At 49.1% G+C, this 26297-nt stretch overlaps 1 protein-coding gene across 12 annotated transcripts in view; it reads left to right on the forward strand.

Annotated features, from left to right (window-relative positions):
* Nucleotides 1-26297, forward strand: part of SDR39U1 (short chain dehydrogenase/reductase family 39U member 1) — a 2065420-nt gene that overhangs the window by 1215852 nt on the left and 823271 nt on the right. Inside the window, exon 2 of one of the 12 annotated variants that reach the window (XM_069633772.1) lies at nt 10129-10264. The exons of the other annotated variants lie outside the window; for them this stretch is intronic. Within the exon in view, the coding sequence (XP_069489873.1) occupies nt 10149-10264 (116 nt within the window). The 5' untranslated portion in view covers nt 10129-10148. The remainder of the gene's footprint in view (nt 1-10128; nt 10265-26297) is intronic. 12 annotated transcript variants of the gene reach the window in all.

The raw sequence follows: 26297 nt of genomic DNA on the forward strand, positions 1-26297 counted from the left end.
TTTTTATATCGCGGAGTTCATAATGCGTATACTCGTGACCCTTGTCAAGTAAGTTGAGAATCCTTGACATTACGGGGTAAGAGGCTTCAAAGCTCAAGAGATCCTCCGCATCAGGAGTAGATTTGGATTGAAAGTTCTCGTGTATTTCAGTCTTCGATAGTTTATTGTGAGTAGGTTCTCGCATATCAGGTGAGGAACATACCACTCCCCTTTTTACTTGGGGAGGGCCATCATTGCACAAATCACTAGGGACTTGCTCAGAGACTGAGTTTTCTAAGTTATAAAAATTGACAGATTCTGATGGTAAAGTGCATGGGATATCACAATGCAGGTGTACTTGGTGTTTGCCAATTAGCCGTGCTGTCACTGGTGTTGACGGGCCGTCAGACAATACGATCCGCTTCTCCAATTCCATTAATACAGCAGGAGCTAAGATCGAAATGTCAGAAGGTGGCCCTATATTAGTGTCTTCCATACTACCGAAGGCATGATTATTCACTGTTTCTGGCTCTGGAACACTTAGGAAACTTCTCCTTGTTGTATTTGAATTAACATGATTCCCGTGATTATTAATAGCACTAATTTCATGCGTTAGATTATCATTCGTATTGTCGCTATTTGGTACAATAGGCTTTTTACCTCCATACATATCATCCAATTTTTTCATTGTAACCTCAATGGTACGTATTTTCGGAGTAGTTATCGTTTCCTTTAGCCCACTCCGTAGTCTGGAGGACATAATTTTGAATGCAGCAAGAAACACAAGCCTTATTCAAAATAGTGATTGATCACAGGCCCGAGTATTAGTCTTAGTCTATTTTTTTTAATCCATTCAGGGGTGTAAACCTCTGAGTAAAGAGAATTAACCTCTCAAACTATGGCAAAATAGTGGCACATACAATAGAGGTTAAATCTCATGGTTTTTCTTAGAATCTCACGGCCCCCTCACCTACCGGCACAAGTCGATTAGGGAGAGATATTCGACCCACGAACTCTGGGACGTGCCTTCCTAGCCTCCCAGCTCCTCGCTTCCAGCGCACCGCGAACAGCAAACAGTACTTGTGTTGTACTTGGCGGTGCGCGCGTGGTGCGCTGGGAGCAGTCCACTTAAGGAGGCAGAAAGGGGCGTTTCCCTGCAGGAGGCGGAGCCTTCCCTCCGGAAGGAACCTAAACAAAAAGCAAACAGTTCTATGTCAGGTTAATGCGAACAACACGCTTCAGGTCCATGCAGTTCTCCACTCTATCTAAACAACACAACTTCACAATTGTTAAGCTGTGTGCTCACTGTGCACAGGGTGCACACCTCCACCTAATGCCGCCCTCTTACTAAGGCAGGATCTGGTTTGTACCAAACCCCCGGAGTAGGAAGTTTTTGAAAAAAAGTCACCTAATTCTTTAGGAAGTCAGGCAGGATCAGGTGTATCAGCCTAAGACGTCCTCCGGTCGGCGGGATCTTTCCACACGTTCGAATCCTCGACGCGCAGAACGGTCCACGGGCAGTCCAAGGAAACAGGCAGCAAACCCAGCAAACAGTACTTGTGTTGTACTTGGCGGTGCGCGCGCGGTGCGCTGGGAGCAGTCCACTTAAGGAGGCAGAAAGGGGCGTTTCCCTGCAGGAGGCGGAGCCTCCGCTCCGGAAGGAACCTAATTCTTTAGGAAGTCAGGCAGGATCAGGTGTATCAGCCTAAGACGTCCTCCGGTCGGCGGGATCTTTCCACACGTTCGAATCCTCGACACGCAGAACGGTCCACGGGCAGTCCAAGGAAACAGGCAGCAAACCCAGCAAACAGTACTTGTGTTGTACTTGGTGGTGCGCGCGCGGTGCGCTGGGAGCAGTCCACTTAAGGAGGCAGTTAGGGGCGTTTCCCCTGCAGGAAGCGGAGCCTCCGCTCCGGAAGGAACCTAATTCTTTAGGAAGTCAGGCAGGATCAGGTGTATCAGCCTAAGACGTCCTCCGGTCGGCGGGATCTTTCCACACGTTCGAATCCTCGACGCGCAGAACGGTCCACGGGCAGTCCAAGGAAACAGGCAGCAAACCCAGCAAACAGTACTTGTGTTGTACTTGGCGGTGCTCTGGCTTAACAGAACGTTCGGTGGAATAGCTTTTCACACACAGCGGAGGCGGGGAAGGCACCAAAGGCAGCAAAGGCGGGCTGTGGAAAAACGCAGTGCTTCCTGCAGGCTTCTTACAGGCACTTGGGAAGGCACTTCTAGGGGCGCAGTATCGCTATTGGTGTGTGTCTAAGCTGCCTCTTTCACCACAGGAGGAAGTGCAACATGCAGTTGTCGTGGGGCAGTCAGGGCTAGATGAGCCAGTGTCAGCTGGGCCCAGGAAGGCATTATAGGACTCCTTGCTGGAGCAGGTATGAGTGCTGCCAGAAGATGCTGCTAGATTTCTGCCACCAACGTGTGGGCAGTGGTCAATATGTCCATTGACATATCGCTAGGTGCTGTAGGAGCCCACGCCGGGTCTTGAGGCTAAGGGCTTGTGGGCCGAGATGGCTGGCGAGATGGCTGTGTCGCTTGCAGAGGCCCGGACAGAATGGGATCAGGTTCTCCCTGATGCCTTCTTGGTGGGAGTAGAATCCCTCTGGTAGGTCCTCTCCTGAAGGACTGGAGGATTAAATCCCTGGGACTGGGGATGACACTCTGAGAGGACCTAACAGAGACAGTGTGAAGAGTGTTGCGGCCTCTGTGGGTCTTGGGAGGAATGCAAGAGCTGGAGGCATCTCTCTCTCTCCAAACTAGTGCCCCTAGAAAAGGACGCAATCACCAGGGCCGGTGGTGCAAGTAATAGTGCTGTCGCTTATGGTACTGGTTCCGGTACAGCTGACGAAGGGCGGTAGGGCCACTCTGGGAGTGGTACTAGTCATGGAAAAAGGGACTGTGGTGGACGGGCCCGCCAACGAGGTAGCCGTCTTCGTGGACAAATTGCCGACGAAGAAGCCACTGACGGGTCCCTCGACAGGGTCCATGATGACTAAATGATGTGCTTCGCAGCTTGTGTCATTGATTTTCTCGCCAAGGAGACTTGGTCACTCAACGGTAGACTACCTGTCGATGGAGAGGGCAACGACAAACTGTGCCTTTCAGCCAGGGGCTCTGCAGCCGCAGTGCCCGTTGAATTCAGAGCATAAGAAGACACAGCCGTTTTTGGCATCTTCCCCCGCGAAATGTCCTCCAAGGATCTCGACCTCACAGTCTTAACGTATCTTGGAATTGAAGGCCTGGCAGATGGCACATCCATCTGCGCTATGGTCTGGATGTAAGCAGTAGATGCATTTGAGATGCCGATCTTCAACGCAGATATTTTTCAGGCTGCATTTTGAGCAGGCCTTGTATAGACTTTTTCTCGTGACATCTGCCATTGTGAGTGTAGAAAGGCCTAGCTTGGGCCTGCAGCCTCACACGGTTTGGAGATCTGATGATGGAATGGATCTTGTCCGGCAACAGGTCGCCAGTAGTGACACAGCGACTGAAGAATGAAGAATTTGAGACTATTTCTCACATAAATAGGAAAAGTTATCGATATTTCTCAACACGAAAACATGCGGTGGAAATCTGAGGATGGCTACCAGGGGTGGCGCTTAGGGGGACTAATGTCATTGGCCGGGGTAGTATGACCCAAAGTGATAGCAATAGACTATAGTAGCGGCAAGCAGATTGTAGGTTTAAAGCAAAACTACTTGAATATTATTGAGTATTCCCAGCCTGATGGAGAATATTCATGAGCATGTGAATCCATGTAATCACCCATGCTGGAGAAGCGCATTAGCGCCAACCACCATGTTAAGAATTGAGCGTAACCAAATCAAAGTAACCCACAAGAACGCAGAGGCCTCTGTGACAAATCTGTCACTTCTTCCTTGGGGGAGCCACCCCCTACGAAGCTAGGGAGCTGAGCCTGCTAAGCAAAACCCTCCCTAAGGGAGTGACTCCCCACCAGGGGACATGGACTCCCATTCTGGTAAGGCACTCCCTACAACTGAGACAATGTCTGCCGTATCCAGTCATTGCATCGAATACAAAGCATTGAATGACAAAGCATAAAAAATGCATAGAATAAAAGCATTGAAAGCATTGAAGTTGCTTTTTTTAGATGCTAAGGCATTCGATGCTTTGCCATTCGATACAATCACTATAAACCAATGTCTGCATATATGGGAATACCAGAAGTGGATCTGTCAGCGGTCGAACTCCAAATACTGTAGAAAATGCATTGGAACATTTGGCTCCATGCAATGCTGGCCTCTCAATGGGCTTGACAGTTAAACACACCCCTGTGATATCTAGTAAAAAAGAATAAAAGGACTTTTCCCCCTAGAAAAAGCCTGCAACATACCAATGTGATTCGAGCCGGAGCTGTGCTCAGAGTGCAGACGGACCAGGAAGAAGCTCTGGAGTGTGTGCTGGAGAGAAATAGGGCAAGCAACCTGAAAGAATGTGAAACGTGGCCAATGAGAGACAGAGCTCTGCTGAATCAGCATGGCCTAGCGGAGCCGGCCGGAAGTCATGACCACGTGGACGACGTGGTGGGCCTGGAGCCCAGAAAAACATGCAGAATCCAGCAGGTAAGCGAGGAATAAGTCAATGGCTCGCACTCTGCAGAACCGGAGAGATCAACGTAGTGGTGAGCGAAGAAACCCTCCCCCTTGTTTTCAGTAGAGGGCACCCAGGAGCTGGGGACAATGCCAGTGTCACTGAGTCTAAGCATTCTCGCTAGACTAGGACTTGCTACAGAGAAGTTATGAGGGTTTCTCGCAGTAGAACGGGGGTGCAGAGACCAAACGGATAACGGGAAAAGGAACTAAGAATTTGGATCCCTACGAGGGACAACGCGGTCTAGAGAGGCAGACAGACATAAATACTACTAGTGGCTACAAGAGCCCTACAAACCGAGTCTTGCACTCAGCCAAACGGCTCAAAGCAGAACACCAAAACTAAGAGAAAGATATATTAGGAGGGCATACACATACCCCTATGAATCAAGGGAGAAACAGAAACAAGAGAACCAAGCGAGCCAGGAGGGCCCTGTAAAACAAATAAGGAATCATCCCAAAGAGAAATTGGAATCGAGCAAGACTGGAATCTCATCGGACAGACCCATGTAGTTGATGGAGGAAGATTATTGTATTCGTCATTTATATAGCACCTTTTCCCCATTTATATGGTCTCAATGCACTTTGTGGTTGGAACACCCTGCGGGACGGAAGTCCAAGTGTGGGAGATTCTAATTTCTAAGTGTTAACTTTAAGAGGCGGGTGTGCATTTTGCCAGGTTAGGACTTAGGTGGGCAGGCCAGGCTCCAGTAAGCAGCCCGGAGGTCAAGCACGTGGGCTGGTGCTGTTGGTGGTTTAGGATAGTGCCGGTGCCGGAGACTCAATGTGTGCCCAGCTAGGCCAAATTATTTCATAGGATGTCACTGTATCCTAATGGCGGAAGTATTGAGGTACGTCAGGGATTTCTGTGGATGGCTATGCAAGCTGCTAAACCCGATTTGCATAGCCATAGCTGCATTCTATAGTGCATACATGCGTGGCCGTGCCTGAGGCCTGTGTCCACAGATGTGGTGCAAGTTATACATACGTTAAACTTGGATGGCGTTAATCTTTAATGTTGTTTTCCTAGGTCCAACACGATTGGCTGGTCTTGCTAGCTGTGCTCTCCCTAGATTTCGAGGCTGAGAAGAGGGAGAGGGGCCCAGAGGGACATGAGTGATGTACAGCCGTCTGGGTGTGGAGGGGGGGCAGAGTTTATCATGGTGTGACGTTGCGAACGCTACTTGGATCTATGAAGGTTTGGTTGAATAGGTGTGTTGTTGGGTTTGGGCCAGTGTTTCTGTGTGCATACCAACAGTATAGGGTGCAAGAAGGTTTCAAGAGGAGGAAGGAACGAGCCAGGTTTTGAAGGCCTTTCTGAATACCAAGTGATTATCAGCGTTGCAAATGTGGAGGGGAATATAGGTCCAGATGATCGGGGCTTGGACGGAGGAGGAGGATCCGGCCAGTCTGGTGCAGTTGTAATGTGGGACAATGTTGAGATGGATTTTTGAACTCTGACCTTGTGGGCAGAGGTTCAGAAGGCCAGCCTTGTTTCTTAGAACAGGGTAACCTCTGGACAAGCCAGACCAATCAAGGTAGCTATGGCAGGTGGTCAAGACTAAGTCTCAAGAGGGGTGAGGGTGACTGAAAGACCTCAATGAGCACGCAGAGTAAGGACACTTACAAATTACTCCCAGACAGGTGTTATATCAAAAATATAAACACATTTATTACAAGGCATTTGTAACTCAGACCATAGCAAAAGAATCACAGCAATACTAAGTAAATCAACACAACACTATCAATACAATGGGCCTCATTACGAGTTTGGAGGTAGCCATGCCCTTAATAAGTGCATGGCTGCCTCCAAACTCGGGTCTGGGTTCCCTGAATGGTTAAATACCGGGCCATTTCGACCTTGGAGGGCCCGGTATTTCCCCATTCAGGGAACCCGGACCATCCCCTTTCCCATTTGAGCCCCCATAGGGCTCAATGGGAATGGGGAGAATGCTAACAACGGCCCGTTAATGAAGGGCCCGTTGTTAGCATGCTGGGCCACTCGCGGGAACCGCTAAGGACGTCTGGTAAAACCAGGCGTCCAGAGCGGTCCCGCGAGCGGACCTCGTAATAGGGCAGTAAGTGGTTAACGGTTCCGCACCTTTACCGGCACCGTTAACCCCTTACCACCCACCTCGTAATGAGGCCCAATGTATATACACGACCATTGGGGTCTAAAGGGTTAAATGCATGAAATATGTCGACAACCTAGACGGGAAGGAAACAGGCAGTGCAGGTAGTCTTTAGGCCCCTTCGACATCAGCAACACACCTAACTAAGAGGCAGTCCACTCCCTATTAAGAGAGGAGCCTTATGCTCAATAGTACATGCAATGCAAGTGCACACGGTTGTTCCAATGGGCAAAACCGGGGTATCTTCTTTGGTCTCTAGCAGCTCAGGACGGTGGATGAGGCGATGAAGAATAAGTTACCACTCTTCAGGAAGGACCTCCACTTGAAGGCAGAGGCAGTTCCAGATTACGGGATGGAGTTGCTAGTTCGCACTAGCAGTGGAAAGGAGAGGGAAACTCAGGGGCCACTCGTGTGTAAAAAGGGGCCCTTGAGCTAGGGGTCACTGGTTAGTGTTAGAAGTACTCACCGGTCCCAGGTGCACTCAAACCCAAACTTCGCAAGTTTGGTCCACTTCACTTGCAGGTTCGAACGCGACGAAAAGGACTTCTCTGCGGCTTTCAGTTCCTGAGATACAGTTAGGATTGCCAAACAGGGTAGTGCCGATTTCTGCGCTCTGTGTGGATGAATCGACCTGGTTTCCCTGCAGCAGGCTTCAGGGGCAAGAGGGTCACAAATGCAGTGGCATCGCAACACGGTAACTGAGTATGCTCCAGTCCTGGCACACTCATCTCACTTCAGACCTGGGAACGCTAAGTGTACGAAATTTGGTGTGAGGGTGCTGTGGACACAGAGTTAACAGTATACCAAGTTTTGAGGGCCTCCTCGAAAACAGCGGCGGTGACAGAGCAAAGCAACTGGGTAAGTTGGTCAGTCCACTGGTTGACCCAGGGACACTTCCGAGAAAGCTTACTTGCAGGTTTTGATGATGGTGCCGAGAGTAGTTGGTCCCACTATTCCAATGGGTCGAAGCGTCTTTGCAGACCTTCTAGTACAACCAGATGCAGAGGGGTCCCAAGGGACGACAGCAGGCTCAGGGTGCCAAACCTTCCAGCGGGTCACTAGCGGTTCCTCGACTCAGTTTTGTAGTTTCAGGATACTTGGATCCTATCCTTCGTTCAGTGAGAACTCCAGAGATCGACATGGTATGGGTGTTTCCAGCCTCCTCTTATCCAAAGTTCCCTTTGCGCCAAAACAGAGTGGACCCAATGGGAGATCTGCTCACAAACGCACGCTCCATCCGTGGACCAATCATGGACCACAGTGGTCCCAGTCATTCATAGCACTCCAGACTCTCTGGCACCCAGGATATGTATTGGGGACAGACACCCCAGCCCACATCCTGGAGGCACACACACAAGTCATGCAGGAGGCCGCAAAAACTTGGCATTTCGCGGGAAACTGCATGTCCAAATAAGGACTGACCCGGGTCGACTCGACTTGGGGTAGGAAAAGGGGCAAGATAGCCAAAGGACAGGACAAAGAACCTCGGGCAATGGCCATTTTGGAGCCAGGCCACCTATTTGTGCCAAACGCGGTTAACACAGTTAACATGGCAGGAAAGGGTTAAAAATAAGGCGAAAAGATAGCTGCCACCAGCCGTGTCCATGACACATCTGCACATCTCACAAAAAGTCCATCGGGAGTATCTAGGGCCTTTGGAAAATGACTAGAGACCCAAGTACACTGTACTGAAAAGGACTAAAGGAAACAGTCTCCCAGTTCGGACTGTGTTGAGGGCATGTCAGTTTCCCCATCAAAAGTGAGCGAAAGCCCAGAGTAGTGCAGCTGAAGGCTGTGCTTCTCTGGCAAAATCAGCCTATGGTGTCTAAACAGAAGCAAAACGTTTGGGGGTGTACACATGGAGGGAAAATTGCACACAATTATGAAATCTTTCCTAACAGACAACTAGGAGTGATGCTGAGTGTCCTCGAGGGGTGGTAGTGGGTGAGTTAGTTTTGGAGGAATTCCGGGCCGGGGTTGTGGATGGCACAGTGAGTGATGTACATGGATTCAAAGGTAGTGCGTCCACCAAAAGGGAGCCAGTGGAGGACTCTTAATGTAGGGCTGATGTATTCTCTGGGAGGGAGGCTAATGAGCAGGGGGGCTGCAGCGTTTTGTATTCTTTGCAGTTTCTTTAGTTGAAATGCTGGTGCGCCTGGATAAAGACAGTTTGCATTGTCTAAGCGGGAGCTGATGGCAGAAAAACGGTGAGGATAGGTGAGGTATGGGAAGATACGCCTGAGGATGCATAGGTGGAAGAAACGGGAACTGGATACGGAGTTGACATGTTGGGAGAGGGATACATCTGTGTTTAGTATACATCCAAGGTTTTTCACTGAGGTGGCGGTTTGCCCCGGTAGGGAGTGTGGCCCGGGAATAGGTTTGGGAAGGAGCACGGTTTTACTGCAGACTAGGATTTCTGTTTTCCCTGGATTGAAGATCAGGTGGTTGCTCGTCATCCATTAGTCCATATCCGAGAGGGATGATGACAGAGATCTGGGTGGTGGAGCCCGGCGATTTGGGAATTTTAAGGGTGTATCATCTGCCTAGTTGTTGCAGGTGAGATTGTGGGAGCGGATGAGTGCGTGTAGTGGGTTCAGATAGATGTTGAAAAGGAGGTGAGATAGAGATGCTCTGTGTGGGACCCCTTTTGGTACTGATCAGGATCTAGAGATGAAAGGGTGGAGGAGCATGATTTGCGAGCGATTAGAGATGAAAGAGGAGATCCAAGATTAGAGATATCCTTTCATCTACGACCACTGAGAGAATTTACCTTTTTTAGAACTTGAGTTTGTTATATACCTGAGGAAAACACTTTTCTTTATTTGGAACTTTGGCAAGATGGATAGGAACTGACTTTTGAGACCTGCCTCCTATTAAATCTCTGTGTTAGGAGAGACTACTGGAAACGCTGACGGCAGAGTAAAGAACATTGAGGACAACCTATGTTGCCTGTTTTTCTTTTTCAGTAGATTTTCTAAGTGGTAGGGCCATTTTAGATGTTAGGATTTGGACAGAGGACAAGCTTTTTGTCTTCTGGTCTGAGCCCTTCTTCTGGTACGCCCCACCTCTCTCATAACTTACCCTACTAACACTTTTTTTTTCCTACAAACTCACTATCAACCACCCAATGAAACACGCATAAACCTCAATAACAGCATAAACTTGGAAACTCACATCAAAATGCACCCCCCTTCCAACACTTGACTCAACCCAACACACTAACCCTCCACAGAAAACTACACCAGACACACAAAACAATCCCATACAGATTCACACGACAAAACACCAACACAGTGACTGTTTTGTCTGCACTACCAAGAGCACAGGAAACGCTTGCTTGCATTCTCCTTCTCCACCCCACCAACTGATCCTCCCCAACCCTCCTCCCTTTTCAGATCTGCCTAAATGCCTGGAGATGATGAAAATGGCAGCAGTGCATGGTATAAATCTCAATAACATAACTGGCACTCACACGACAACCGATGGTGACATCACTACCTGCTTGGATTCCAACCATTGCTGGGAGAGAAGGTAAGATAAATAAGCACATGAGAAGTATATTGCAACAGATGATCACATGCCAAAACCAAAGACACCACTTCCACTATCACAACCACCCCCTCTCCCACCCCACCCCATGCTGTGGAGTGTATTGAAGAGAGAGGACCATTCGACCTGGTCGAATGCCTTCTCTGCATCCAGTGTAACCAGCACTGCAGGGTCTCCTTTCTTTGTGAACTTTTCTAGCAGATGACAAATTCTCCTGAGATTGTCGTGTTTGGCGACCCTTATTGAACCCGGTCTGATCCGGGTGGATCAGTGTTGGCATCAGCTGCACCACCATATTCGCGAGGATCTTGGTATAAATCTAAGCGTCTGTGTTAATGAGCGCAATAGGGCCGTAGGATCTGCAGTTGATTGGGTCTTTCCCTGCTTTGGGGAAGAGGACCATCTTCGCCTCTTCCATGAAATCAGTAGTTTTACCCATAACTGCAAACAAATTAAAGAGAGCCACGAGTCTAAGAGCCAGCGTTCCTTGAACCATTTGTAGAAGGAAGCTGGGTACCAATCCGGACCGGGCGACTTTTTGGATGGGAGGTTCGTTATCGCATATAATACTTCCTTCCGTGTGATGTCCTTCTCAATGATATCACTGACTAAGTGCCTGTAAGGGTGTGGACCGGATGTACTCGTGTTGTAGTATCTGATCGGGGTGATCTGAGGGGTAGAGAGCCGAGTAGTAGGCATGGAACTGTGTGGCTATTTGTTCAGTGGTAGTGACCTTCTTACCCGGTGAGACTTCGATCACCAAGACTGTTTGCGCTGTGTTTTTTTTTTTTTGTTGCTTTAATTGACTAGCTAGGAGTTTGTCTACCTTATTGGCCTTAAAATAGTACCTTTGTCGCAAGTATAGCAGGCTTTTTTCAGTCTTGTTTTGTGTGGAAGAAGTCGTGCTTACCCTTAGCGCATCTGTATTGCCTATGCAATTCTGGGGTAGATGCGTCTACATTCGAATGTATTCCTTATGTTTGATAATTCATCTCCAGCTTGCTGGCCTCGTAAATTTTTTCTCTGTAGAGGGCGCTGCGCATTGACGTCCGCCGAGTTGATGTCCCTCGACAGCCACTGTATCGGCGCTGACATCACCATGCCCATAAATAGCCACGCATGGCGTCCGTTGCTCAGTTCCGTTTTTCCGCGCTTCGTGGGGCCTCGGAATATCGTTGCTCAGTTCAGTCAGATAAACCTCTTATATTTCCTCGATAAAACCAACTCGTTCTCGATGGCTTCTTCATCTGAACCGACGACTACGTGGTCCGACCTCAAAAAATGTCGAGACTGCGCGAAGCAAATGTCGATAACGGATCCTCACAGGATCTGTTTGTGGTGCTTGGGAGTCGAGCACCATTGTTCGAAGTGTGAGGACTGCATGTCCATGACGGCGAAAGTCTTGAAGGAGCGCAAGGGGAAGCTCGAGAGAGGTAAGTCGGTCAAAACGTCCTCGAAAGTTTCTTTGGCCGAGTCGAGGCATTCGTCTCCTCGCCGTCGAAAGCATTCCCATTCTAGGTCTCGAAGTAGCTCCCACCACTCGTCGAGATCTAGACACTCAAAGAAGAGACGTTGAAGATCCCCTTTCTCGTCATCTTCTGTTTCCCCAGAAAGGGTCTCCTGCCCCACAAAACACAGCTCTCAGGCTGAGTGGGAGAAATTCAGGAAGAAAATGCTAAGCGTCTTCGAGAAAGCAGCCTCGACCCCCTCGAAGATAGCTGAGGGTGATACCCTGGGTGAAAAACCCAAAAAATCGAAACGCCGCGAGTCGTTGCACCTGGCGAAAGAGTCCACCCGAGAGCGCCACGGGCCATCGGGTAGGAAGGCACCATCTTCGCCGTCGTCGAAGATCCCTTCGACTCATGGATCGGCGCCATCAACGCCGTTGTCTAAGGGTTCTTCGACGCATCGGTCGATCGAATCAACGCCATCGTCGACGCCGACATCGACGCTGATAAAAGAAAAAACCACGGCTACTTCACAGCCAACGGTTATACCCAGAGCCTCCAGCACGACGCTGAGAACGTCGTCGTCATCCTCGAGTAGGATCCCAATCCTCTCGAGTTCCTTGAGGCCTCTTCCAGTTTTCTCGATGCCTTTCTCGGCGCCTTCGAAGCCTTTCACATCGGCGTCGACGACATCAACGTTTTCTCGCCCAATAATGACAAGTTTGGCTCCTTCTGCTTTAGAAATGGGTTTTACACCATTTCCGAGGTCAGAGTACCCCAGATTATCTTCAATCTATGAAGAAGGGGAGGATTCTGACCAAGAAAGACCCTTCGGGTTGCAGAGGACCACACCACCTGTTTCAGAGGATTTTACCTCTGAGGAAAGAAGGTTGAAAGACCTACAGGAATCCTTACATGAGGCAAGTGGGCTGGACACTTCCCCAGAAGTGGAATTTGCCAAACCAGACCCAGGGGAACATGCCGAAACCCCCTATAGAACCCTGATGGCAAGAATTATTGAATTCATGCGCTTCACCTGTTTTTCAACAGGATGACCTTACAGACATACTAGACAAAGGTCCACAGGAGGATCCTGTGGTCCCTTTCTATACAGCTTTACAAAGGAAGATTTCATCAAATTGGGAAACTCCTGAGGTTATCCCTGCAGTCAATTAAAGATTGTCACCCAAGTATAGGGTAGCTGCGGCTGGCCCTGAATATTTATCAAAACACCCGACTACAGAGAGCCTGGTGGTTCAAGCGGCAACTTCATTAAGCAGCAGACCCGCTTACCCTACTGTCCCACAGGATAGAGATGACAAAAGGTACGGTTCTATGGCAAAAAAGTCTTTTCTGCTTGTAGTATGGCGTTGAAGTCCATCAACGCCACTTGTACGCTCGCCAGGTTCAGTCACATATTGTGGGAGTGTGCTTCATCAGCGGCTGACTGCATACCGGAAGGAGAGAAAAGGGAAGCCTTCCTTAACATCATTAAAGATGGCAAAGATGCCATGTGCCAATCTCTTCAAACTGGCATCGATTCCGCTGACAGTATCAGCAGGGCCATGGCGGCAAGTACTACAATCGGCAGGCATGCGTGGTTACGAAAGTCTGGCTTTGCTCCAGATGTACAGGCCAGACTTTTGAATGTGCCCTTTGACGGCTCTTCTTTATTCGGTGCAAGTCTAAGGAGGGAAGGGATCCACGTCTACCCCTACCTGGACGATTGGCTGATCAGAGCTGTATCTTCGGAACAAGCTCAGATCCAGCTAGATTATGTCTGCCACTTCCTTCACAAACTGGGCTGCTTCCTCAATTTAAAGAAGTCACAGATGACACCATCACAGAGACTCCAGTTCATCGGAGCGGTCCTGGACACTTCCCTGGGAAAAGCCTTGCCACCAGAGGTGAGGGCTCAAGATATTCTGCAGATGGTCAACAAGTTTCAAAATGCCCAACATCTCCCAGCCTTCGACTTTTTGAGATTGCTAGGCCTCATGGCATCCTGCATCTTCCTTGTGCCAGAGGCTCACCTGAGAATGAGATCTCTCCAGTGGGCACTAAGAACCCAGTGGTCACAATACTCAGGAAGAATGACAGATCTCCTCTGGATTCCGGACAAGGTAGCCCACGACCTTCAGTGGTGGGCCTATCCAGAGAACATCTTGAAAGGAGAACTGTTTTGGCCGGAGATAACAGTAGTCACAGACGCCTCACTCACGGGGTGGGGAGCCAATGCCAACGACTTGACCATCAGCGGTCGTTGGTCTCCATCGGAGTCCAGACTACACATCAACCTATTAGAGCTGAGAGCGATCAGACTAGCGCTGAAAGCTTTCCTGCCATCAGTACAGGGGAGAAATGCCCTGATAATGACGGACAGCACAGTGACCATGCAGTACCTCAACAAAAGAGGCGTAGGGTCACTGCCACTGTGCAGAGAGGCAATGCAGCTCTAGTTTTGGGCAATTCAGGAAGGAATCTCTCTATCGGCAATCCACCTAGCCGGAGAGAAGAATTTGACAGCGGACGCTCTGAGCAGGCAGAGCACAGTCTCCCACGAGTGGGAGCCAGCTCAGGAAGTCCTTCAAGAGATCTTCGCCCTTTGGGGAACCCCTCAGGTGGATCTGTTCGCCACCAGCACCAACAGGAAGTGCGATCTGTTCTGTTCAAGGGAATTTCCCCCGATAGGAGCCCTAGGGGACGCGTTCGTAGTGGACTGGGAGTTCCCACTCCTTTACCAGTTTCCACCAGTCCCTGTTATTCCTCAAATGATCAAGAGGTTGAGAAGATTCTGGAAAACCATGATCCTAATTGCCCCGGACTGGGCCAGGAGAACGTGGTACCCGGACCTTCTGGATATGTCCATCTGCCCTCCAATCCGTCTTACACACAAAGAGAATCTTCTCTCGCAGAAGGGAGGTCAGGTTCTCCATCCAGACATAAGAACCCTCAACCTTCAAGCTTGGCTTCTGAAAAGTTGAGGTACAAGGATTGGGACCTCCCTGATGACGTCATGGAGGTGGTGCTTTCTGCCAGAAGGCCAGCAACAAAGTCTTTATACCGCTGCCGTTGGAAGAAATTTAGCAGCTGGTGTAGAGAAGAGAATATCGACCCTTTTTCATGTGGTACACCAACGGTGTTATCATTTCTACTCTACTTGGCAAACTCAGGCCTTCAAGTTGGCACTGTAAAAGGCTATCTCGCAGCGCTATCAATCTTCAAGCGCACTGCGGAGGAACCATCGTATTTCAAGCTACTCTTAGTAATACAATTTCTCAAGGGATTAACTAATGTTTATCCTCCAAGACCATTCCAAGTTCCCTTATGGGACTTAAATTTAGTCTTAAATTTCCTAATGGGTACTCCCTTCGAACCACTCTACTCTTGTTCGCTGAGATTTCTCACTCTTAAAACTGTCCGATTAGTAGCACTAACCTCTGCTAGGAGGGTGAGCGAATTACAAGCTCTTTCTTGTAAACCCCCCCATACAATTTTCCATAAGGACAAAGTTGTCTTACAGGTGAAGCCTAATTTCCTCCCAAAGGTGGTTTCTGAATTTCACATCACTCAGAAAATTACCTTACCTTTCGTTCTACCCTCCTCCCCATCCGGGGAAAGAGGAAGAGAGGCTACATAGGCTGGACCCAAGGCGAGCTCTAAGCTTTTACATCAGCAGACTGGCTAGGATTAGGCAAGCAGACCAACTGTTTGTAGGCTACTCAGGTCACAAGTTGGGACTACCCATAACAAAACAGACCATTTCCAGGTGGATTATTTTGGCCATTCTGGAATGTTAAAAACTGGCAGGGAAAGGGCCACTCCAGAATCTTAGGGCTCTGAGCAACGGACGCCGCGCGTGGCTATTTATGGGCATGGTGACGTCGGCGCCGATACGGTGGCTGTCGAGGGACATCAACTCGGCGGACGTCGACGCGCAGCGCCCTCTACAGAGAAAAAATTTCCGAGGCCAGCAAGCTGGAGATGAGTTATCAAAGATAAGGAATACGTCGGAGGAACATCCCATCGAAAGAACGTTACAAGGTAAGAAGTAACTTGTTCTTCTGTGCATGATCAGGTTTACCTCAGCTTCGAAATCTGCTTCCAATTTCCTCCTAAACTGTCACCTATGAGACTCAGCCGTGATAAGTTCCCCGCTCATGGTTACCTTGAAGGCGTACTAGACCACCCCCACTGGTGTATCTGCCCCTGTGTTATATTCAAAGAATTGTACCATTTTGAATTCCACGTTTTCACATGTGGGTTGATCTAAAAGTAGAGCTCTTTGGAAAGACCAGTTCCATAGCCTGGATTGCTGTGTGGGTAATTTAAGAACAAAGGTACTCGGGGCATGATCAGAAATGGTTATGGTATGGTTATCTATTTTACTAACGCTCCCATTGAGCGTGGCCAAGGCCCAAACATAGTCTATTTTGGAGATTGATTTATATACATGTGAGTAGTGTGTATATGCTATTTCCTCACCCATCAAGGAGGTCCAGATGTCCCTGAGGGTCCGAGAAGCTGGAGGCTGGGTGTATTTTGTCACTGTGCTCCTATCTCTAACTGGATCCCAGGCTATGTGTAGGACCCCCAGGAGAATTGTGTCTCCCTTCAATAAAGTCTTCACATTTTGAGATGACTGTTTTCTAAAAACCCTGATGTTGATTTTCACCCCCTCCTGCCCCCGGGGGCAATTGGCTTGACCACCTTTGGTCGCCCTCCCCAGTCATTTTTTCAATAGCAGTTCACCCCTAGTTCCACCTTAAGCGTCTCCGCCATGTCGGTCACCTGCTGGTATGCATGATGACCGTCACTGCCCTTAGAGCCCCGGGCCTTTTAGCTGGGGCTGGTACGCCCCCTTCTTGTTTTACTTTAGCCGGTTGATGTAAGTTTGCTGCTTGTTGCTCGCTCCTCTTCCTTAATGCCCAGCAGTTTTGTCCCCCCTTCCAATGAGCCGATCCGTCGCTGTTTCCCTTGCCATTGAAATACCATCCCGAAGGGGAAGGTCAATCTATACCGAATGTCCATGTCTTGGAGGGCTTTAGTGACAGGGGCCATTTGTCTCCTTGTTGCCAGCTTTGCCAGGGACAGGTCCTGGAATAGTAAGATGTCAGCCCCATTGTAGTATATTTGGTTTGCGTTCTTTGCGGCTGCCAAAATCGTGTAAAGCTGCCAGGACGTCTCTTGGCCCAGCCCCCAGATCTGTTTTATGCGGGCCCACTCTGTGTAACTATCAGTCTGACCTCCAATGCAGCCTCCTCCTCCAGAAGGTCAGCAAAAATATTGTGGACTATCCCCTTTTAGATCTTTGTCTGGAACGTCTTCGGGCAGACATTTTATACAGATGTTAGATATCCTCTACCTATTTTCTAGGTCCTCAATCTGTAACTCGAGGTTGTGTGTCACATTCATCAGTTGTTTCAAAAGCACTTACGACCTCCTGGCATCGTCCGCCAGCTCTTGGAGCGCCCTTTCGTTGGTGTCTACTTTCTCCTCAATTTTGCTTACATCCGTTTTCATTTCCTGCAGGGTAGTTGCCAGATCCTCTCTCATTTTGTCCATTTGTGTTTGGACAGTGGTGGCAATTTTGTCGCTGAACTCAGTAAAGAATTGTCTGAGGACCGCATGAGTGACTGCTTGATCCTGAGTTCTTGGTTGCAAGGGGTCTTCGGTGTCCGACTGCTCCTGAATGGGCCGCATCAGTGGAGTGGAGGCTGATCTGTGCCCCCAAATCCTCTGACTGTTGCCCTCCTGGGCTTTTTTTGTAAATTTTGCAGACGGGGGGGGGGGGGGGGGTATTTTCCCCTGGACTTAGACATTGGCCCTTCGGGGAGAACGGGGGGCACCTGTCCTTTGTGGTGTAATTCACCCCAGTGTTGTAGCGTATCTCCCCGGCCCCTCTGTCCAACAGGGAGGAACGTGTCCTGATTTTTGAGGAGGCGGCTGGTCCTCTGTGGGCCTTTCTGGGGGTTATGCGCCCCGTTCACCGATGCTTCCGGTCACAATGCCTGCGACCCGGACTGTGGGCCGCAGGCTCAGGATCCAATACAAATGGCCCCCTAGGGTGAGGTTGAGCAGCATGGCGCTTTTTTGTCTACTGCACTGGGGGGGGGGCAGTGGGGGCCGCCGGAGCCGGGAGCCTACTGCGTGTTCACCCGAGCAGTGCTGGCCCACGCTCGCACTTTGTAAGGGCTCACCTTCCAAACTCTGGTCCCACTTATACCTGGAGGAGGTTGTGCACGATGTCCTTCTCGAGCTTCCCCTGATGTAGTGTGGGACAGTGCTACAAAATCTACCATTGGCCTACCCCCAATGGGCGACCAGGCATCAGTCTTAGACAATCTCCTGGGGGGGGTGGATCACTATGCCCACCCTGCTCTTGTATCTCAGGGCCTTTGTGCTCTGTGTTACTCCTAGATTGCTCCCATCTTACTCCAATGGACACATTAACATAAGACACAAAGAAAACACATAAATCGATTCAACAATAGAAACACTTTTATTCATAAATAGCAATGCATAATGCAAACACTACTATAATGCAAATCTCGAATTTGCACCTTTTATGCTTTTGGTGCAAATCTACCATGCAATGACTGTAAGCCTTACAGGCTACTAATGCAGGCCAGCTAATAGCCACACCATTCTTCTCCATTCCACATCATACTTCACACTCTCTCTCTGACAAACCCTGTCTGATTACCCCATCTATAGCTCTGTGTGAGTGTCTGTTCTAATTCCCCATGCACGTGTCTTATTCAGCAATACTCCCCTTTTTTCTCTGTGTTGCTCTGTCTCTCCTCTCCTGCTAACTCTGCAACTAGCCAGTCAGTCAGGGACAGGCCTCTCAGTGGTCTGGTCTTCCTGCCAACTGTCTCCCTGCCAGATCGATCTGCATCAGCTCTCATCAGAATGCTTCCCCAATGCTCCCTCGATCTCAGAGTCATTCAAACATCTCTCCTATGCCACCGCCAAACATCTCTCTTCCATCTCAGTGTCCGCTCCATCGATCTCAGAGCTACATCTCCAACAACTAGAAAATCCCAAAAGCCTCACCTCTCATTATACTGTTCAATGACGTATGCATATCCATGGTTACACTCGTTCTCTCTAAGCTAAAATGCCTCTCTCTCTATCTGTCAGCATTTCTATATTTGAGCAGTGCCTAAATGTCTGTGATGCATGTACTGTACTTTTTCACTCACTGCGTGTTCTGTCATCGTGACATTTGCCATCATATCTATACCATATCTATCTTCTGTCTGCCTGCACCATCTCTTCATATTTCTCCATTCAAATCCCTCTATCCTCCTGCCTGCAAAGCTCTCCCTACACATGCTCTTCCTCTCCATGGCGCTGCCTACCCCCACCTTCTCTCTCTGTCTACGAAGCACCAGCCAGGCTGATAAAGCCTCTCTCGCCTTCTCCCTCTCGGACAAAGGTCATGTTATCTGTCTCTGCCAAGCAAACTGTTTACGAATACTTATACACTGTAATTCATAACAATCTCTCTGCACTCCACGGCGCTTCTGTATGTCTCAATGGAATGGCTTCATGCTTTCTCTATTCTCTATTCTCGAATGTAGTGCCTAACACATTCATGCATACCAAGCACTATACTCAAAGCATATTCTAAGTGCACACTCAATGCGTGTCTCTCTAAATGCATACATAATATATAACAACATATCTCTACAAATATAACCTGTGTCTCTACATGGCACTTCAAATATAACAGGCCTCATTCTATATCTCTTCAAATGCATACAAATTGGCAGAATAATGTGGATAGTCTAATGTTACTATTTCATGTCACTACTAATCAGAATGTATGATGGATAACTGGATAGGATGCAATGATGGATAACTAATCCCTAAATGGGTAATGATTCTCTAACAATGGGTAATGATTCCATAATGATAACCAACCAGGCCTCTCCATACTATTAGGTTCTACAGTAGGTGGATCGCCGAAACGCTCTGCCACTTTCTTGCTGCTTTCAGGGACCCAGGCTCCTTGTTCCTTATCAGATGCTTCCTGGCTCCTTTGTGGTCTGCCTTGCGTGTCTCGATGTGGTCTGTCTGTTCCTGGGATGCAGGGGTTGCCACATGGCAGAGGCCCCTCTTCCGTGCTTTGCCTCCGAGACACCCCGCATCCAACGTTGGGCTCATGGTCCCAGGGCACTGCACCTAGTCATCCCTTAGTGCTTGGGCTTTTACTATGCTGCAAACCGCCTGGGGAGGGATCAATTTGCTTCACTGCTGCACCTTATGTGGTCTCGGGGTTCAGGAGCGCATCTGTCACAGTGCGCTCCGTACGGCCGCCATCTTGGAATCCCATGGCCAACATTTTTACATCTGTATTAAGGAGGGAAATCTTACCCTCTTTAGGGTTAATTACTATAATGGCTCCCATCATCTCTGGGACAGCACCCCCATCCAGTACCCCGTTAAAGACCTTCGCCAAATACGGGGCCAGCGTAGATGTGGCCGTGAACCTATCATCCCGAGGAGTCATGTCTGCCTTCATTGCCTTGATCGTCTGTATGACTTCCTTCTCAGTTAGAGGAGCGTCTATCTCAGAGGCTCTTTCCCTAGATAGCACTGGTGAGGGTAGCCTTCGCAGGAATTCCGAAAATACGTGACTTGCAACCATCGAATCTCAAATTATAAAGGAGCTCGTAGTATCCTTTAAAGTCTGCTCCAATACCTGCAGAGTCAGGCTGTGCCTCTCCATCGTCTGCTTTTATAATCTCGACCATCCTTCTTTTGTGGAACTCCCCCAATTTCCAGGTCAGTATCTTATCTGCCTTATCCCCCATTTCATATTTTTTTGTTTAAGAAACAACAGTTTTCTATCTGTGTCATTCAGCAGGAGCTCTTTTAACTTGTTCTTATACTGCCCAAGTTCTCTTGCCTGGTCTTGGGACAGACTTCTATTGGAGGACCTTCCCGGCTGGAGCCCTGCGATTACCCCTAAGAATCTCCTCCTGCCTTCTTCTCTCCCTCTTCCTGTGCAACCCTATCCGGATCAAAATACCCCTAAAGGTGGTCTTAAACGCGTCACATATGTGCGGACCCACCTCACCATTGTCATTCAACTCAAAATATTCTTTTATATCTGCAAGCAGAGAACGGGCAATCTCCTTGTCTTTCAGAAAGGAATCGTTGCACTTCCATCTTCGTCTTCGCGGTATGCCCCAAACCCCTCTCACTTCGATGTGTACTAGGTCATGGTCTAACCATAGTACCGGGTCCACCCTAGAGTCAACAGCATGCCTGTTTGGGATATTCTCTGTGAAGATGTAATCGATCCTTCAGATCAATCTGTGGACCTGAGAGTAAAATGTAAATGGGGAGCCCTGCAACCAGTGAAGGCAATTAATCTACCAAGCCTAGCTCCTGATTGATCTTGTGGGAATTCTGGGAATCACGCAGGTCTTGCTGCGTCAGCATCTGTGCCACCATCCTTCTCCCGTCTCTGGTGGGGTGAAGGACCATGGTATAATTTCTCACCCCACTATGAGATTGCACACCACAAAAACTGTTCTCTTTCACCTTCTTCCAGAAGAGGATCTGCCCTTCATTCGGGCAGTAAACCCCCAGAGGCAGAGGTTTACCCTGCAGCCGCCCCGTTTGACAAACAAATAGCACCCCTCCGGTCCCTACGGACCGCCTCAACCCCCAAAACAAAACTGCTAGATGTTATAATAGCCACCACTTTATTCTTTGAAAGTAAAAGACTCCTGGTAGACTTCTCCGATCCTCCTACATAGATTTGGTTATTTTCTTCTCACCCATTGTCTGTCTTGTAGAAAGAGCAAGTCGAGCGTAGCCCGTGTAAACTCTCTGATTGGAAGCAATCTATTTGTAGGGGAATTGGCACCCCTGGCATTCAGGACCCAACCACTGTAGCCTATAGGGGGTAAGCTATAGGGGTGTGGAAAACAGAACCCCTCCATCCTCAAAGATTCAGACATGCCAATTGCCTGAGATCCTACTGCTACCCCCTGAGGACCGGTGCCGCCAACCTGACTATAGCACCCCATCACCAAAAAGAAAACCCTGCTCCAACAACCCCAAGTAACTCTCTCCCCCAAAAACACTTCTCCCCCTCCCCCAAGCAACCAGCCAGGAATGTCACCACCCAATTCCCAGCGAAACCAACAAGAGATTGCGCTACCCCAGGCCGCTTATCTTCAGCACCCCCTCCTGAGCCCCCTCAATTGTGGTCTCCTAACAGTGCTGCCTCCAGTCCCCACCATCTCATCTTAAAAAACTCCATACCCCCAACAACCCCTAAGCTACAATGGGGACGGTACCCCCGTGGATCACCCCAACATGCGCCCCCCCCAAACCAAACAGGCCCGGAGTGACTGTGCCAAAAACACTGTGAGCCACCCCCACAACAGGGGCACATGCATGAATTCCCCCCTATGGGGGGGGTATTGAGTCTTTTAAATTTCCTGGATCCTAGGACCCTTCTCCAGACCTTCCACATTGCTCTTTTCGGACCCTCCTTCGCACTTCCCTTAGAGTCCGGGCCCTGACTGGTGTTTTCCAGCAAGTCTTCTTTTGCCATTTGAATCTCTTCCTCCGTCACCATTGTATAGCTCTGAGCACCCAATTCAAATGCCAGGGAAAAGGGGAACCCCCAGTGATATCTTATCTCCTTCTCTCTTAGCCACTGCAGCAGGGGGGACACACAGACGATGTCTCGCCAGAATAAACGTAGAGAGGTCTTGATAAATTGAGATTGAGGTACAATTGTAGGAAATGGAGTCAGTTTTCCTGGCTTTTTCCAGAATTCTAGCTTTCTCAGCGTAATAATGAAAATGGACCAAGACCGAGCAGGGTCCTCTGCCCACCCCACTGGCTCTATGGACCCTATCGATGGTGGGTTCCTCGGTTGCGTCATCTCCAAACCAGAGTTTCACCACAGCGTTCACTGCACAATGTCCCTTTCCGTCTCCCCTTCAGTCTCCGGAAACCCAAAGAACCTAATGATGTTCCGCTGTTCTCTGTTTTAAATATCATCCAGCTTGAGGGCTGTTACCACCTCTTCCCTTCTCTCCACCTCTGACAGCCTCTTGTCCATCTGACCTACCAGAATATTCACTGATGATGTATTAGATTCCAGGCCCTGCAGTCCATCTTCCACCTCGTCAACTCTGATCGAGTTTGTCCAGCCTTTGGCCAAGGTCCATTCTAATTCCTTGTATTTCTTCCAATAATGTAGCAATATCCCTCTTTGTTGACATCGAGTCTGGAGCTGGGTCCGCCATTGTAGATCCTAATTCACTCTGCACCCCTGACTGGGACCCCACGTATTGAAACTGCTGGAGGGCCTTCTTCCAGCTCATCGACCAGTTGTGCCTAAGATCACAGGTTATCCCTCTGTGGATTTACAATATCCATAACTCTGGACAGTCAACCTCTTAGGGAGACAGACTCCGTGAGCATACTGCCCTACCTCTCCCCTCTAGAGCTTGGGTCGGGCGGCAATCACTTGCCCTACTACTGAAGGGAGTGCTATGGAGTTCCCAGATTGCCCCCACAGAACCGATTCCCTCCCCCCTGCCCCACATCACACCCAGCCAACAACCTTTAATCCCTCCTGCGGGTAGAGGGAGCAACCTCAGTCTGTTCCACCGACCCCTGTGTGTCTGGATATGACTAGGGGCCACTCTCGAATTCCAGGATACGCCACGCCGGGCCATGGACCCCAGTTGGCCCACCAATCAACTGTCACTGAAGGTGACGATGGAGAAAAATAGTGGAGGCGCCTGGATAACATGGGCAGGGCCCTCCTCTCTCCCCCCTGGGTAAGGGGGAGGGTTGTGGCAAGCGCGCCAAATGGAAGCAAAAGCCTGCGGAAGGCAAGAATGGAAGGGGGCGTGTCAAGCGGCATATGAGCCGGCGGGTGTGATGCTGCAGGAGCATCCAGCCCCAAGCAGAAGGACGCCCGCCGCACCAGAGGACTTGTTTTAGTTTTCCCCAGCTCGTGTGAAGATTGCCCAGCTGAAGAATCCTGTGCCCAATCGCTGGGGCGGGTAGAAGGAGCTGCGTTCTGTGCTTGCCGGGGGAGCACCTACTGAAAAGCTGCGGTGCAATGGAACAGTCCAGAACAGTGTCAGAAGCACGGAGCTGTGCGGCGAGGGAAACCGGCTGAAAAAGGAAAGCTTTTGCAGGAGTGGTGCAGCAAGTCGAAACCACGTATCTGGTGCCTAGGGCTGCTGTGAGCAGTAGGAAAAGGAAAGCTGTTGCAGGAGTCGTGCAGCAAGTGGGAGCCACGGTTGTTAGGGAGAATTCTCATAAATGTCTGATTTCCCTTAACTAATGGGTACCGTCAGCAGCTTTGCTGGATTTCTAGGGTTTATTGGTTTCACCTGGTAAGAGTGTGAGCCTTTTTTCCCACTCTTACATGTGTTTTGCTATGTGTGTTTGACATTGTGTATGATCTTGGGCTATGGAGACTCACCTACTCCATAGACACCACTTTCTTGTGTGTGTTACACAGCACCCTCGGTGCAGTGACACAGGATTGTCTTTCAGACTTCCCACTGACTTTAGTTTCTGGGACTGACTACTGTCTCCCAGAAACATGTAAAGTTGCCATTAACTTTACTTAGTCTCTTTAAACCACAGACCGAGTACACCCCATCTTACATGGAGTATTGGAAAGGGTTAAATCTTACCCCTTTTTGTCTGTTCCTCTTGGAGCACTGTTTTGCTCCCTTTCCATTAAGACTTTGCTGGTGGCAGTGGTAACTACCCTATTCTTTCTACCGTGGTTATGTTATATAACCCCGGTGTTGTTTTAGGTTATTATATTAGCCTCGAACATAAACCCACTTGACCATATTGATTTTAATATTGTTCCGGCCGGGTTTAGTTGCCATTTCTTTTTGGTAAAGTCTTTCTCGTGTTCGTCTCTACGCGCCAAACCTGGTTTGGTGCCTTTGTTTACCGTCTTTTCACGGGCTTCTGCACAGAAGCCCTCCTTTAGGTGCCTGAAAGTCTGGGTAGGCAAGATGTGATGGAGGGGTCTCCGGACCCCTGCCATGGGTTCCCTTGGTAACCCAAGTCATACTTCTGTTTGATTGGCTGGGTGGCTGTCCTTGCCAGGACAGCCACCCTGCTGTGTGATTGACTGCCAGGCTGTGTGAATGGGGGAAAACTGCACCGACCCCTGAAGGCCTGCTTCAGGTCCGAATCTTGAACTCCAACGACACAAGAGGATCCTCCAGGAATCTTCTTCCCTGGAGCTGGTGGGACCAACCAGTTTGCCCAAACCTCAAGCCAGGACCCCTCCTCTGGTCGAATTCGCTGTACAGAGCTACAGTGGGCCGGTTAGCCAGGAAGGTCAGACCCTGCTTGGGTTTTAAGGAGCGCACCTTTTATTCATTGTTTTGCTCTGCTGCTGGTTCCTTCCCTGGGTAGTGCAGGACACTCCAGTCTTCCTACTTCTTGTCAGTCCGACAGTCGCTTCAGGAACCGTGAGCCTGCAGGAACCACCAGGAACGTCTGCCTCAGCTACAGCTTCTTCTCCGTTTTAAGGTACTCTGCAAATCCGGTTGCTCGTTTCATTCAACCGTGGTGAAAGTGTTTGAAATCTTTCTCCAATCCAAGGGCTTGTCCTTCTCTTCTATCAACCAACCTTGTCCGGAATCCGTGCCACGAACTTTACTGCGAACTACCCTGAACTGTGTGATCTTGAGCAAAAGATTTCGGACCCATTGACTTTGGCCCTAAGCCTTTTCTGCCTGATTCTATCTCTGTAGTTCCTCTTGCTCAATTGCCCTGAGTACTTGCCTGTTGGTTTGATTTCATTTCTATTAACTTTGTCTTTGCCTCCGTTTTAAATTGCTGGAGTGCCATTTTGCTCCCACTTCATTTTGTGAGCTTAACTTGTCTGGAATTTAAGGGAAGTGGTGTGGTGTGGTGTATTAAGAGTGTGATTTTTAAACTGCTAATAATGGTGTAATGTTATACAACTGAAGAGTAAAATAAATGTATATGCTTTTACTTGAAAACCTTGAGTCAGTGTTTGCCTGAAACATAGTAATTGCTGTCCTTTGTGTAACTATTTGATACTGCTCACTTACTCTTGAGATAAGTCTGGCTGCTCAGTCACTGCTCAGTCACTGCTACCACTTTTTCTTTGTGGCACAGGCTTGTACCACAGGTGAATTGTGCTGCCCCTTGTAGTCTTAATTTTGTGTAGTGTTCCAAAAGGGTACTGCATAGGATCCTGCCTAACAACAATGCTGGTGCCTAGGAGGCCGCCGTGTGATGGCTCAGCTTCACCCGTCAGGTAACGGTGCTCCCACAGCATGGTAACTCCTGCAAGGGCAAGCAGAGCAACGAGAATTTGGTTGGGAGCATAGTAACCTGCCTAACACTGGTGTACAGCGGTGGGGATCAAAGTACTTAGAGTGCTGCTATTAGCTTGGATTAACTAACCACAAGGCTAACATCACTAAAAAGCAATATTAATCATGTCTGATATGTACAGCCACGATCAGGAGACCCTCCTGAGTTACACTGCAGACAGATCATTT

This window comes from Ambystoma mexicanum, chromosome 13 (genome assembly GCF_040938575.1).
Source record: "Ambystoma mexicanum isolate Mex_15411 chromosome 13, UKY_AmexF1_1, whole genome shotgun sequence".
Lineage (NCBI taxonomy): Eukaryota > Metazoa > Chordata > Amphibia > Caudata > Ambystomatidae > Ambystoma > Ambystoma mexicanum.